Source organism: Mirounga leonina, unplaced genomic scaffold, assembly GCF_011800145.1.
Source record: "Mirounga leonina isolate KUSES-001 unplaced genomic scaffold, KU_Mleo_1.0 Mir_173, whole genome shotgun sequence".
Classification (NCBI taxonomy): Eukaryota; Metazoa; Chordata; class Mammalia; order Carnivora; family Phocidae; genus Mirounga; species Mirounga leonina.
In genome coordinates, this window is record NW_023270447.1 from 64,361,380 (window position 1) to 64,376,058 (window position 14,679).

Below are 14,679 nucleotides of genomic sequence, written 5' to 3' on the forward strand. Positions count from 1 at the left end.
AGACAGCAAGAGAGGGAACACAAGCAGGGGGAATGGGGGAGGGAGAAGCAGGCTTCCCACAGAGCAGGGAGCCCGATGCGGGGCTCCATCCCAGGACCCTGGGATCATGACCTGAGGCGAAGGCAGACACCTAATGACTGAGCCACCCAGGCGCCCCCGTCCCATCCTTGAGAATCATTGCTCTGAAAACTTCATTGGCTTTTTCTGTAAGATACTCACTTTGACAGTCGGTTTTCATTTGTAAGCACAGGATGTTTTTTTATCATGACACACCTGAGGTGTAACTCCCCTAGAAACAAATTAAGGTTCTTGTCCACCAATCCATGATGCACCGAGTTTGCCTTGTCTGTGAGCTTTTCAAATGTGTATCAGTGCTACAGTGCCCAGGCCCACAAACTTTTGTGTGAGGGGCCAGAGTATTTTCAACTCCGTGGCCCATACTGTTTCTGGAGTTGCCAACTGTGAAAGCAGCCACAGACGCAAACAAATAGGTGTGGCAGTGTTTCAATATAACTTTATTTACAAAACCAGGCCTTAGTTTGCTGACCCTGCTATAGTAACAAAATACAGATTCACTGAAAGGCATTACTGAATTCATTGGTCATTTATCTTTTATTGTTTTCTTAGTCAAACACTTAAAGTACAAATTCTAATTAGAGAACGTGAGATTTTGATGTTAACAAAGGGCTATTCATACTGGAAAGTTGAGAATTGCTGCTGCAGAAAGGAACGTTTTGGTCTTCAGATCTAATGAAGACCACTGTAAGGAAACCTGCTATATAACAGTGTCAAATGCATATTTTATGTCTCAGGCTGTGCTACTTTCTTTACATGGGCTATTTAACTTAATCTCGCATTTGAAAACAAAACCCAGTGATGTACATACAATTCACCTTCATTTTACAGACAAGAAAACTATGGCTCACAAATTTCAGTAGCTTGGCAAGGCTCACGCAGCAAACTAAACTCTAGGGCTACATGTATCCAAAGGCCATTCCTTTACTACACAGCCAACCCATCCTCCCTGGCAGGCAGAGAAGATTCACCATGTGTGACAGGCTGGCCCAAATTCTTGTATTCCCTGATGTTCTTCTCCTTGGGGAGCTCTTAACAATTATCTGCCTCAGGAACTTTGATCTCCCCTGTACTCCTCTGACCTAAGCATGAATACCTACTCCTTTCATTCCCCCTTAAGCTTAAGATTTTACCAAAAGAGGATAACTATTATTAAAACAAAAACCTATAACCACGGTGGTAGATATGGCTGTTCTGAGACCACAGGTCCTGGCCTATCCTTACAGGTTTCTGTAGGTTGACTTCCTCCCTGGGCTCTGACCTACCTCCATGGGACAAAGACACTTCCCTACCTGGGAATGCTCTTAAGTTCAAGCTCTAGAAATCAAGTCTAAGGAAAAACTCCTTTTGTTAGCCTAAGGCCTACATTATAGGTCCCCATTTTCTGTCCTAGGAACTGTCTCTTCTCCGGATAAAACAACAGACAAACATGTCTAGTCCCTTTTGAGGAGATTCCAAAACCCAGCCATGGTGGTATATGTGGTCTTACTTATCCTATGGCCCCAAAGGGCAACCATATCATAACAGCCTAACAACACTGGGAGCAGTAAGAGAGTGTCTATCATTTCCCTTTATAGAAACCTACTCTACCTCCCAGCCAGAAACCATATAGTAGGGGCTGACATTTGCCCCACATCCACTGATTCTGTAACAAGACATCAGTGCAGCAGCGTTCCCCATTCCTGATCCATCCTTCAGGACTTCTGATGGCCCCCTCAGCTGCCCTTCCTTTGTTTTGGTGTGACTATCCCACTGTAAGGCCACTCCCATGACAGCCACGGCTAGCTCCTCTTCCAGGAACAAGTGACTACCCTGGAAAAGGAAGAGATGAAACAAACTGCCCTTCAAATATTAAGTAAAATAATTCTTTAATTATTTAAAGATCACTGATGGGCTTTTAAAAAAAAGTCTATAAATCTTAAATGTAATGTTTTACTGGGGAAATGGTTATAGCAGCCTCACATAAATTATTTGAATTAATAAACATTATCACAGTATTAAGAAGGCAAGGTAAACAAATAGCTTAAGTATTTTATTTGTTTGCAACTAAGCTTGTTAACACTATATAATGAAAATGTACAAAGAATAATGTTGCAGTTTTTGGTTAGATTTAAGTCAAAGACATTCATTAATAAGGAATCTTCGAATATGAATATTCCAGAATTTCTCTAAGCCATCTGATCAGAACAACTGTCTCTGAATATTACCTTACTTTGGAAGGTACTGGCATACACTTGAATTAAACTCAGAATTTTTCAAAATAAGCCCTAATTAATAAAACTATTCTATATTCAAACTAAAACAATTTTAATAGAACTTTCCTTTCCAGAAACAATAATAAAGGAAACAAGGCATTTTGTAAAATGTGGTCCTGAACAAGTCACAGTAAAAAATAAATGTATACTTAACTTCCACCTCCTCAAAACAGAGGCTACTTTCTGTTCCACAGCCTTGGAAACAAGGTGAAGAACAGTCTGTAAGCAACTTTGGGCAGGGGTTGCCAAAACAAAGCTCAAGCAGTTGATCATGGTCACTTCTTAAAAAGAATTTGGGGGAGCCTGACCACAAGGATCCAAATTCTGTTTTTAATAACCGATACAAAGGCAAAGTGGCTCCTCCAAAGTAGCAGTGCCACCAGGGGCTGGCCCAGCCCCACGCTCACCTGTGTTGTGCTCCCAAGCAAACCCTGACGCTCCCACTCCAGGGAGACTTTTTCTTTTTAGAGGTTCAGTGTCCAGGGAGCTCTGTGTGTGAATGAGGTGAGCACAGACTCCACATGGGTATTTTAAGGCTTGGAGTCAAAGTATTTTTCAACACGGCTAGGCAGAGTCCATGTGTCAAACGGCCCGTCTCCAGTTTGTCCTAATCCCTCACCACGCATTTGTAGACCTAGGACCACAGACCTTTGCTATGTCATCATAATCACACCTAATGTCCATCCTAACTTATGATTCATATTCTGTGCCTGGAAACAGTCCCTGTATTTAACAATAATACCTACAACATAAAACAATCCACCGTTACAACTTATATGGTCACAAAACATTAATGATCTTCTGTAGACCAAGCAAATGTTTTTAACCATAATTGTCGTGCATCAAATTCACAGCCAGAATCCCCAAGACCAAAAAAATTTGCACAATACAAATAATAACTTAAAATACACACACACACATATACACGCACTCTCACACACACTTCTTACAGAACTGTGCTTGGGGAAACTCCATTTGTTGAGAGCCACTGAGGGCATATTTTGCTAAACTGCTGCTCCAGGTATTTTTGTTTGGAAAATCTATCACAGTAGGGCACAGCTGTTTATTGGATGAGCAGAAAAGAAAGATATGCTTGTGGCAACCAGAAAGTTTTAAGGTCTTTCAAGTTGTATAAAATGGACCTGCAGAAACATTTAAGTGTTCTCAGGATGCAAAGTTGGAGCTGAAATGTGATATCAAACCAGTTGCAAAAAGTGTACAGCAGCCATCTCTTGAGGTCAAACCTGGTACCCAGATATGCAAGAAAGCTTCAGGACACATCTATAAATTAGGGGGGGAAAAAAGAGTTTAAGAATAATAAAAATATAGTGTCGTGCTTTTTAAAAATATTAACCAATGGGAAATGTGATAAACAACATGGAGAATGTAAGTCAACACTTAAAATGTCCTAAGTTTTCCAGAATTTAAGACACCTGACTCAGCTTCAGTTTAGATATACAGCTACTTATTACTTTATGTTTTGAGTAACTAGTAGTTCCAAGATGTCCAGAATTAAGAAATTGTGACCACACACTTGATAAGCTAGCTTAAGGAATTAACTTTCATAAATTACTAATTGAACCTACCGTTCTGGAGGAAAAGCCAGGTAACAAACAAATTGGTACTGCAGTCAGACTACCTAGGTTTCAGTCCTGGATGAACTACTACCTTTATGAGCTTGGACAAATTATTTAACCTCTTTAAGTGCCATCCTTACCTGTAAAATGGGGCTTAACAACAGTTCCTCCCTCATAGGGTTACTGTAGATTAAATAACTTCATGAGGATTTAATGGGCTTAGCACAATGCTGGACATGCTTTTTTTTTTTAATGTTAGCTATTATTTTACTTCACAGGGGTGTTTTGCTCTCAGGAGACAAGGTATTCAGTGTCAACATCTTGCTCCTAGAAGTTGGAAAATTCAAAGAAAAACTTGACAATACTTACAGCTTGTTGGCCTTGTCCCATATCGTCGCATAATCTGATCATGTGTGAATTTCACAAAAGATTCATATTGTTCTGTAAGGGGGAAAGACAGTATATACTATCCCTAGAACTCTCCCTCAGTTTTTCAAGAATCAAGTGTCAGGATCACATCTAGCTTCCCAGTTTAAATTATCCACTCTCAGACCCTCCTTTTAATAGCCGCTCTGGGATCTGTTACTTACTTTTAGATCCCAGAGCCAAATCCCTGGCTCCTAGATTTGGTCACTGATCATCTATAATATCACATTTTCCTAATCTTGCCCCTGCTGTAACTCCATTCCCTACTAAAGGCTTCTCAAGACAGACAGACTGGCTCAGTACTACAAATCAAATTTTAGGAACTCTATAAGACATGAAGCTTGAATCTCTTTCTGCATTCTACCCTTGCTATAAATCTCAACAGACACGTTGAATGAAAGAAGTGGGATGGGTAGAAAGCAGAGAAAATTTCATACTACCTAACTGTAAACAGTCCCACAGAACTACCTTCTAAAGAGAAACTCGGTAAAAAAGAAGGTAGTCCAACATCCATGAACAGAGAAGTGACTTAGAGCCAACTGAAAAATTTTGGGGATGGAGGTAGGAGAGGGGAAATGATATACTAGAGCTTCTTGTCTTAATACACATTATTAGTATATTAAAGGATCAAAGAAGTTTGACTATAAAGAAACCCATTTAACTGTTGTTAAACCAACAGTTCTCATTTAAAGCAGACTTTCTAACATTCTGAGGAAGCATGTGGTGTGGGTCACCAGATTAGGAAATAATACTGTTACAGGAAGAAGTTGTTGTCTAAAACCTCTCTCATCCCAACACTGTCCCCTTTCACTAAATGGGTACTACTTTCTATTCCTGATTCAGATCTCTTCCTTTCATAAAAGGCTCTACTTGTTGACATCACTGTCAACTCCCTTTGCTCAAACCTGAGCTGTGCTTTCCAAACTAACGTACATCCAAATTACAGAATGCCAGATTTCCCATATCCACAAAGTGACTGCTACCAGGAAGTCTGATCGTGTGGACTATACTCCACTCCCAACCACCAGTTGGGAGGTTAGCCCAAATAAACTACTCACTGCCTTTATTCATATGGAAAAATGTCAAAAGAAAAGCTTGGCTTATCTTGTTTCAGAAATGTAAATGAAAAGTCCTTCCCCTATAATGTATAATGTTTAGAATCACCAGAGAGTAACTTACTATTCACAACTCATTAAACTTTCTTATATGAAGTCCTGCTCTTTTTCTAAGTTACCATTTGACTGAACCTTATTATTTACCGAACCCTATTAACAATGGCACAGCCACTGCCTCAGCCTACCTGCTAGTTTGGTATTGAGGATTTGCTCATACTCCTCCCGAATTTTATCTTCATAGTCTTTTAAGAGACGCTCACATATTATTCCAACTTGTCGGAGGGTAAAGGTGGGCTGGTCCTTCTTCATCCAGGAGGAACCTGGCCAAAAGACAAATCCAGTGTTGTTCTGTTTTTTTAAAGATTTTATGTAATCTCTACACCCAACGTGGGGCTCAAACTCACAGCCCCGAGATTGAATCACATGTTTCTACCTAATTAGGCAGCCAGGCACCCCAAGACAAATCCAGTTTAAATAATACATTATAGTTCTAAGGTTCAGAATTAATAACTTTATGTAAGCACTCCTAGGATACAAAAACAGTTCAGAAAAATAGTATTCTTCACAACTCTACATGGAATATTTCACAAAATCTGTGCTTCTGCCCTTAGTTTTACAGTCAGCCCAAAGGTAAACTGAAAAGTAGGAGGAACAATGTGTATCCAGGTGTGCTAGCTGATCTGCATACAGAAAAACAGTTCTGATGCCATAACAGTGTGAGCCCATACTCAATGCTCATTTGGTAAAGAACAAGAACAAAAAGTAAGTTGATATAAAGCCCCTAGTCTGGATTAGAGAAAGTAGATTCACAGAGCTACTCAAATCCTTGGTGATTATCTAGACCTATGTTTAACTGAGGTGCATCATAATTATCTGTAGAATTCACAAAACATGATACACACTCTGATTTAATTCTAGGTGAGGGCCTGGCCATCTTTTAACTTCCACAGGTGGTTCTGATAAGAAATGGTTAGAAGTCTGATGCTTAGGAGACCAAGTAACTTGCCCTATATAACGAACTGTTAGCAAAGTCACTATGAATGAAGAAGACAATTAGGCACTACATATCTCATTCTTGATCCCTTCCAAATCTAGGAAAAGAGTGAAATATTCGTAAGATAGTAGTTAGAAACCAAAATATTCACTGCAATGCCAGAAAACATGGAAATCGGCTTCCTGATGAGAAACGAAGCAGCAGCTCCTTTGGTAGCCCAGTTCTGAGTTGTTCCTCAAAGCTCAGCCTAGATTCCATTTCTTCAGCCCAATTAATCTGTAAACCATTTAGCACTCTGAAAGAAGTCATTTTTAACTTAAACCAAAATTTCTTCTTTACAAATGAAACCTAACCAAAAGTTCTACCCAGTCATCACTGTATTGTTTCTTTGTACCCATAACATACTCCATTACTTCAAAATTCTAATACTAAAATCTCAGAAGAATATTAAGGAGAGACTTGCTAACTATTACCACTGAAAGGTCTATCACTCATGAACACACAAGAACAACTAAAAAGGTGCTATTCTAGAGCCAAGACCTTTGGATCGTAAGAAAAATTTTTTGAATTATTTGAGGTAAGGGGCGCCTGGGTGGCTCAGTCAGTTGGGCATCTGCCTTCAGCTTGGGTCATGGTCCTGGGGTCAGGCCCCACATCCAGCTCCCTGCTCAGTGGGGAGTCTGCTTCTCCCTCTCCCTCCACCCCCCCCACCCCCGCCAGCTTATGCTCTCACTCACTCTCTCAATAAATACTTTTTTTTTTTAGATTTTTATTTATTTATTTGTCAGAGAGAGCACAAGCAGGGGGAGCGGCAGGCAGAGGGAGAGAGAGAGGCAGACTCCCTGCTGAGTGGGGAGCCCGATGTGGGGCTCAATCCCAGGACCCTGGAACCATGACCTGAGCTCAAGGCAAACGCTTAACCGACTGAGGCACCCAGGTGCCCCTCAATAAAAAAGAATTACTTGAGGGCGCCTGGGTGGCTCAGTTGGTTAAGTGACTGCCTTCAGCTCAGGTCATGATCCTGGAGTCCCGGGATCGAGTCCCACATCGGGCTCCCTGCTCAGCAGGGAGTCTGCTTCTCCCTCTGACCCTCCTCCCTCTCATGCTCTCTGTCTCTCATTCTCTCTCTCGCAAATAAAATCTTAAAAAAAATAATAAATAAATAAAATAAAAACAAAAAAAATAAAAAAAATTACTTGAGGTGAAATTCACATAAAACGAATCATTTTAAGATGAACAATTCAGTGTCATTTAGTATACCCACAATTTTGTACAACCACATTTATCTAATTTCAAAGTATTTCCATCACTCCAAAGTAACACCCCTTACTATTAAGCTGTTTCTCCCCATTCCCCTCTATCCTAGCTCCTGGCCAACACAATCTGTGTTCTGTAAGGAGACAATTTTTAATCAAGGTAATTTTTTAACTCTCAGAACTACTAAAAAGTAGAATAGTTTGTAAGAAAATAAACTCCTTTACGGTTAAAGGACAGAGTTCACCACCAATGGAGATGTTTACACACCGGCCTCTTGACTATTTGCAGGGATATGGCAGGCAAGACTGGTGGCTGAACTATGTGACCATGAAAATTGTCTCCAACCCTGAGATTCTATTTTTGAGCACATCCTCTCTGACCATCTGTCAATGTTATAGAGCACTGCTGTCACACAAATGTGTGCAATGATGGAATGTCCCATAGTTGTGCTAATATAAGAACTACATGTGGCTAACTAAGCACTTGCAATGTGGCTACTGCACCCAAGAAACTAAATGTTAAAATTTCATTAAATTTTAATTAACTTAAACGCCACATGTGGCTCATGTAATGGCTAAGATATTAGACACTGCAGTTACAGAGGGTACTTCTACACTGGGTGGATGGAAGCCAAATCACATCAACCTAAGGTTTTTTCCCAATTTCATGACTCTATGGTTTGAAAAGTATTTACAAGTAGTGATATAATGCATACATTTTACCAATTTTATTACTTTAGATGAAATCAATTCTGGATTAGGAAACCATCATTTTAAGAACCATTTACAAACTCTTTTTTCCTTTTTTTTTTTTTTAAAGATTTTTATTTGTTTATTTGACAGAGAGAGAGACAGCGAGAGAGGGAACACAAGCAGGGGGAGTGGGAGAGGGAGAAGCAAGCTTCCTACCGAGCAGGGAGCCTGATGCGGGACTCGATCCCAGGACCCTGGGACCATGACCTGAGCCGAAGGCAGACGCTTAACGACTGAGCCACCCAGGCGCCCCTCTTTTTTCCTTTTCCAATTTTTTATTTAAATTCCAGTTAGTTAACATACAGTGTAATATTAGTTTCAGGTGCAGAATTTAGTGATTCATCACTTACATACAACACCCAAGGTTCATCACAGTGTACCACTTACAAACTCTTAAATGGTTGGTCTGTCCACACTAATGTTTGCTTACCTGGAGAACTAGGTGCTGTGAGTGCTGAGGAATGAGGCTGACTTTCCGAAGTACAAGCTTCACTCTGATTAAGAACAACTTCTAAATGTCTCCACCTCTGATAACGACTATATTCTTGTTTTATGTTCTGAAAAATTTGTTCTAATAAAAAAAAGAAACACATTTGAGCATTCACTTTATTGTGCCATTTCTTCAAACTTCTTGTCCCTTACCTCATGTTATTAATATTAGCAAGAAAAATGTTTATTCTGAATAAAGCACTCCTCATATAACCCCCCAAAGTATTCCTTATTGCTATTTCAACAATGCATGGAAGAGCAGCTATTTTAGCATAAGCCCTCCTGACAGTTCCCTTTGCTCGTTTTCCTGTGACAGTGAAGACCACAGTTTCCTTTAGGATTAACTAGTACAACTTACAGCAAAACAAAAAACTCATCTTTCACCTAATAAGGAGCTATTTTTGATCTGTGTTAAGCTGCACAGTTTTACAAACTAGTGTACTGGGGTGATTCTCTTAGCACCCAAGGCCTTCTAAAAATGAAGCTCTTGTCCCATTTGGAACTCAAGATCTTTGTGGTAGAGGACAGCAGAAACCACAATATGGTCACCTCCTGGACACAGACCATGGGGACACCCGAGATTTATTGCTTGGAACCAATGATCAGGGCTTAGAAAAGAACTTTCTGATCCTACTGAGAGCCAATACTTGATATAACTCAGATTACTATTCTGAGTCAAAGTAATCATAAACCAAATTTGCTAATGCTATTGAAGGGAGTCCAGGACACACAAATTCACTTTGAAGTACATTCCTAGAGACAACACAGTCTGAAAGGATGTGGTTTTCAAGTTTTTCATTTTTGTGGTAGAATATGTATCTACTTTCCAGATAATAAAGCCTCCTTATCAAAAATAAAACCCAGGAGGGGCGCCTGGGTGGCTCAGTTGGTTAAGCGACTGCCTTCGGCTCAGGTCATGATCCTGGAGTCCCGGGATCGAGTCCCACATCGGGCTCCCTGCTCAGCAGGGAGTCTGCTTCTCCCTCTGACCCTCCTCCCTCTCATGCTCTCTGTCTCTCATTCTCTCTCTCGCAAATAAATAAAATCTTTAAATAAATAAATAAATAAATAAATAAAACCCAGAACAGATCACCACCCTTCTCACATTATTCTAATGTATCCTTTGCTATAATCGTATTTTTTAAATGGGGTTGAGTGTTAATAATGCCACTTGCTTCTTCCTAGCTGTGTGACTATGACCTTGGAAAATCTTTCAGGATCTTTAGCGTACTTCTTCAATATAAATGTTTACTGCCTACCCAATGAAGTTTTGAAAACAAGTGACAGTACAGCCTAGGAACTAACACAAACTCACAGTATCTCACACATAACTAAATTTGCTAACACTCAGCCCAAACACACAAACAATGTAGGATTAGCAAGGCTTTCCCTTAAAAATGCTATGAAGTTCATATTTTAAGATCCCTGAATTTATGAAGTCTTCGCTTCATCTTTAAAATGTATTATTCACTATGCATATACCTGCCAGATTCAATATAAGGATGCAAGGAACTGCAATGACTTGAAACAAGAAAGGACAAGTATGAGGACAATGCTCATGAGAACAGAAGGTCTTTGATAAACCTCTAACTGCCTCCTGTATGGTGAAATGAACAAATGGAAAGATACAACTTTTAGGCTGGTTAAAGGACAAGCAAGTCCAAGAATCTAAACATGGCATGCACAGTAGAAAAATAAGGAAGTAGGGGCGCCTGGGTGGCTCAGTTGGTTAAGCGACTGCCTTCGGCTCAGGTCATGATCCTGGAGTCCCGGGATCGAGTCCCACATCGGGCTCCCTGCTCAGCAGGGAGTCTGCTTCTCCCTCTGACCCTCCTCCCTCTCATGCTGTCTCTCATTCTCTCTCTCGCAAATAAATAAAATCTTAAAAAAAAAAAAGAAAAAGAAAAAGGAAGTACATGTGATTTTCTCTCCAAGAAGGCCACTTAAAAAAAAAAAATGCAAATTTCTTTTTGACAGTGGATGATAACTTTAATCTTTGCATCCCATTATTATTTGACATTGTGCTTCTGGGTTATATCAGACTAAGCCTATCCTCCAAATTCTACAATGGTTCCTAGCGTTCCAGACCAAAATTCAAACTTTTTTTTTCTTCCAAAATTCAAACTCTTCGGGGCGCCTGGGTGGCTCAGTGGCTCAGTCAGTTAAGTGTCTGCCTTCTGCTCAGGCCATGATCCCAGGGTCCTGGAACTGAGCCCTGCATCAGGCTCCATGCTCAGCAGGGAGTCTGCTTCTCCCTCTCCCTCTGCCTCTCCTCTCTCCTCAGCTTGTGCTCTCTCAAATAAAGAAATAAAATCTTAAAAAAAAATTTAAACTCTTCAACATGGCATTCCATGTCTTCCAAGACTTGGCCCCAAATTGTTTCCAGTTCCAACTCCCATTATAGCCCATTATATATAGTTACATTACATTATCCTTTCCTTAATTTGTGCATTTTCAGGGCTTTGCTCAAGCAGTTTTCCTTTGCTTGAAATGTGGCTATCTTTCTTCCTTCACCGTCATTGAAGACCTAGCTAAAATGCTACCTCAATCTGGATGTTACTCACCAAGCCACAAGTCATGATCAATTAATCGCTTTACACCTGGACTCACTCCATGTTTACAAACAGCTCCCTCAGGTCAGCAACACCCTCCTATGCCTGGTATCAACTTAGCTCTTTTAAGCAATAAAAGGCTTAATTTTATATGCCTTTTCGATAAAAAGTGCTATGACACATTTTTATAAAGTGAAGTAAAAACATAGTTTCTTGACCATTTCTGAGAGAACTTCATAACCTTTGAGGTAACAATTATGATGTTATAAAATGAAATCACTGATTTTTAAATTCACTTTTCTATTAGTTAGCTTTATTCTTTCTATTTGTAAAGCAACTAACATTTCCTCCCCCATTCCTCCTTTTTAATCCAAAAGACATTGCTTTCACTTAAGCCAAAGCATCATATAATCATTCATACTTTATGTTTCTTTCTTGACAGAACCATATTGCAATAAGCATTTAGGAGTTTAACTGATCAATCTTTACAAATGAATATTTTAAATAAAATATATATATATATTTTAAAGATTTTATTTATTTGAGACAGAGAGAATGAGAGAGAGCACATGAGAGGGGGGAGGGTCAGAGGGAGAAGCAGACTCCCTGCCGAGCAGGGAGCCCAATGCGGGACTTGATCCAGGGACTCCAGGATCATGACCTGAGCCGAAGGCAGTCGCCTAACCAACTGAGCCACCCAGGCGCCCTAAATAAAATATTCTAATATAAATGACCAAGAAGAAGGTAGTTTGCATGATCTATACGAAAATTAAAATTTAAAATAGGGACTCCCATTACTGCACTCTGCAATACTGAGGCTTCCAAACACATTCAACAATTATTTATCAAACATTTGCTGTAATGTGAACTATAACAAAATTAGTTTACAGGATATTGTTGGAAGAAATAAAACATATGCATAAAATCAATCAAGATAGACAGGGCAAGTATTAATTCTATTTTGCAGAAGAGAGATCCAGAAAGATTATATGACTATCCTTGGTATCTGTAGGAACAGAAAAAAAGATATCACTTCAAGTGGGCATTTTGTCCCGTTTTTCTTTTCTTTTTTTTTCTAAATAGGCTCCATGCTTAGCATGGAGCTCAACATGGGGCTTGAACTCAGGACCCTGGGATCAAGACCCTGATGCTTAACTGACTGGGCCATCCAGGCGCCCCTGTCCCCTGCTTTTGAAGAGCTCTTTACAAAAAACTTTTGCAAACATTATCTCATTCAGTACATAAGGCTTTGCAACATTAAGTGGTCAGGGAATTTGAAGTAGAACAGAGTTCCTTATGGGGCAGGGTTAGTCAGGTAATGGATAGGAGACTTGCAAAAATGACTGTATTTGTACTAGCAAATACAAGGGGAAAATATCATGATGGAAGGCAAGGATAACAGGCACACCCAGGTGGGTCTGGAGAAAGAGCAGCAAAAGCATAGTCTGGGGGAAAAAATGTGTAAAAGACTAAGGAAGACATATGGTTATAGCTGATAAGTCCTTTGAATACCAGAATAAAGAAGAGGTGAACATGAGAAAGAGTGGGAGAGCATGGCTGGCAACTGCAGGAATCTCTGTGCGAGAGAGTATGAGGGCCTGAAATCTGCATTATGGATATGCAGAGGAAAAAGGAAATAAAGCCCAAAGGCACTGGTAACTTAAAAGGGATGAGGAAAAGAATTTTAAGGCAGTCCTAAGGTTTCACTTACGCTTGAGGAATAGAAAAACACAAAGAAATAACTCGCCGAAGTCCAGTTTTGAGGACCCTCCCCCATTTCCAGGAGCCCTTTAAAACTGTTACATATTAATTGTGATGCACTTTCCCCTCTATTCCTGCACAATGGTTGGCGCGGGCGGGGGGGGGGGTTGTCCTAACTTTACAGTCACACTAACTCCCCCCTTTCCTTGACCAGTGTGTAACCCTTACTGAAAGAATCTCTGTTATGGATAGATGGAACTCCTGCTTCCGGAACCTCTGTATGTTTAAGGATTCTCAAATAAATTCTAGCTAACGACCTACCAATTTCAAGCTATATATGGTACAAGACAATAGCCATACAATAAAAGAACATGGCCAGTCCCTTGGAAATAGGTTGAAATCGGATTCTATGACTTCTGCGACGGCCTCTGGTCCCTAAAGACTTCTGGAAATCAGGTCTCCCTCCAAGCTACAGTACAGTGAACAGCACGCACTCAGGCCCCTTCCCAGGAACCCGCCCCCAACCCCCACCTTCAAGGCCGGGTTCGTGAGTAGAATCCCATTTTCCATGGCCCACTGGATCTGCTGGGCGGCTCTGTGCAGGCCCGGGCAGCGGAGGCAGGAGGGGCTTCGCGCACGGGAAGGGCCCCGAGCGACCAGGGATAGTCTCATCTTCCTCTTGCTGCCCACCCCTCCAGTCTCTCCAGCTCCAGGAAAACCGAAAACGGACACTGGGGCCCCCCCATCCCTCCCGGATCTCTCCCATCCCCGGAAGCGACAAGGCCCAGCGGCACCCCAGTTCCCGTTTCTCAGGGCAAAGAAGGGGTCTGTGGGTGAAACAGCCGAGCGCCCAGAGCCGCCCCACCCCCACCCCCCAAAATGCCTGGGCCTGGCTTCCTGCCAGGCCCGCAGCATCGGTTACCCGGTGTTGGAAGGCGCCGCTCGCTGCCGGGCGGGGCGGGCTGCTGCAGAGTCGGCGGTGGGGTCTGCGTCTGGAGAAGTGGCGGCGGCTCGGCGTCCGGGGGCCTGAGGCCCGGAGTGGGGCCGGGCAAAGGGGCGCAGCGCCGCCGCTTCGGGGAACCAGGGCTCAGCAGCGCCGCCTCGAACTCCATGGGCCGCTTCAACGTCGCCCCGCACGCCATGCCGCCGAGGGCCCAGGGACCAGGAGCGGACGCGGAGGTAACTGCGGCCCAACCTCCAGCTCCTCAGCGGAGCTCGCAAGCCTAGCCGGCTCCAATGGCGCCTCCAGCACCCGGCAGCGGCTCTGGCCCCGCCTCCTGTGACGTCACGGGCCCTGGCCACCGCCAGGCAGAGGGGGAGAAGCCGGAAGAGGGCCGCTCTGGGAGGCCGGTCAGCCACGTTCCGGTCCGCGGCGCCCCCCGCTGAGGAAATGGAACAGTCTGGGCGGAGAGTTGGTCTCCAGGCAACCTCGGGAAGGCCCCCACCCCCGCCTCCGCCCCTCCCGGGGTCCCATCATCCCCCACCC

At 42.1% G+C, this 14,679-nt stretch overlaps 1 protein-coding gene across 3 annotated transcripts; it reads right to left on the bottom strand.

Moving 5' to 3' along the window:
- Positions 1-589: 589 nt before the first annotated feature.
- Positions 590-14,464, bottom strand: AKIRIN1 (akirin 1). 3 transcript variants are annotated; one of them, XM_035018983.1, is made up of 5 exons: positions 14,116-14,464; positions 8,882-9,022; positions 5,634-5,768; positions 4,277-4,348; positions 590-3,611 (listed from the first exon to the last, which is right to left on the bottom strand). In XM_035018983.1, the coding sequence occupies exons 1-5, from the start codon at positions 14,333-14,335 to the stop codon at positions 3,601-3,603; spliced, it is 579 nt and encodes a 192-aa protein (XP_034874874.1). In that variant the 5' UTR covers positions 14,336-14,464; the 3' UTR covers positions 590-3,600. The 3 variants fall into 3 exon arrangements, with proteins under 3 accessions (XP_034874874.1, XP_034874873.1, XP_034874875.1); XM_035018982.1 differs by lacking the exon at positions 14,116-14,464 and adding an exon at positions 13,725-14,072; XM_035018984.1 differs by lacking the exon at positions 14,116-14,464 and adding an exon at positions 10,423-10,684.
- Positions 14,465-14,679: the final 215 nt, after the last annotated feature.

Excerpts from the sequence above, each read along its gene's own strand:
- AKIRIN1 (XM_035018982.1), bottom strand. The coding sequence starts at position 13,959 with ATGGGAGAGATCCGGGAGGGATGGGGGGGCCCCAGTGTCCGTTTTCGG. Across the intron at positions 5,769-8,881 it reads CACAGCACCTAGTTCTCCAG|GTTCCTCCTGGATGAAGAAG; the intron begins GTAAGCAAACAT and ends TCTTTTGGCCAG. Across the intron at positions 4,349-5,633 it reads CCTCAATACCAAACTAGCAG|AACAATATGAATCTTTTGTG; the intron begins GTAGGCTGAGGC and ends TCCCCCTTACAG.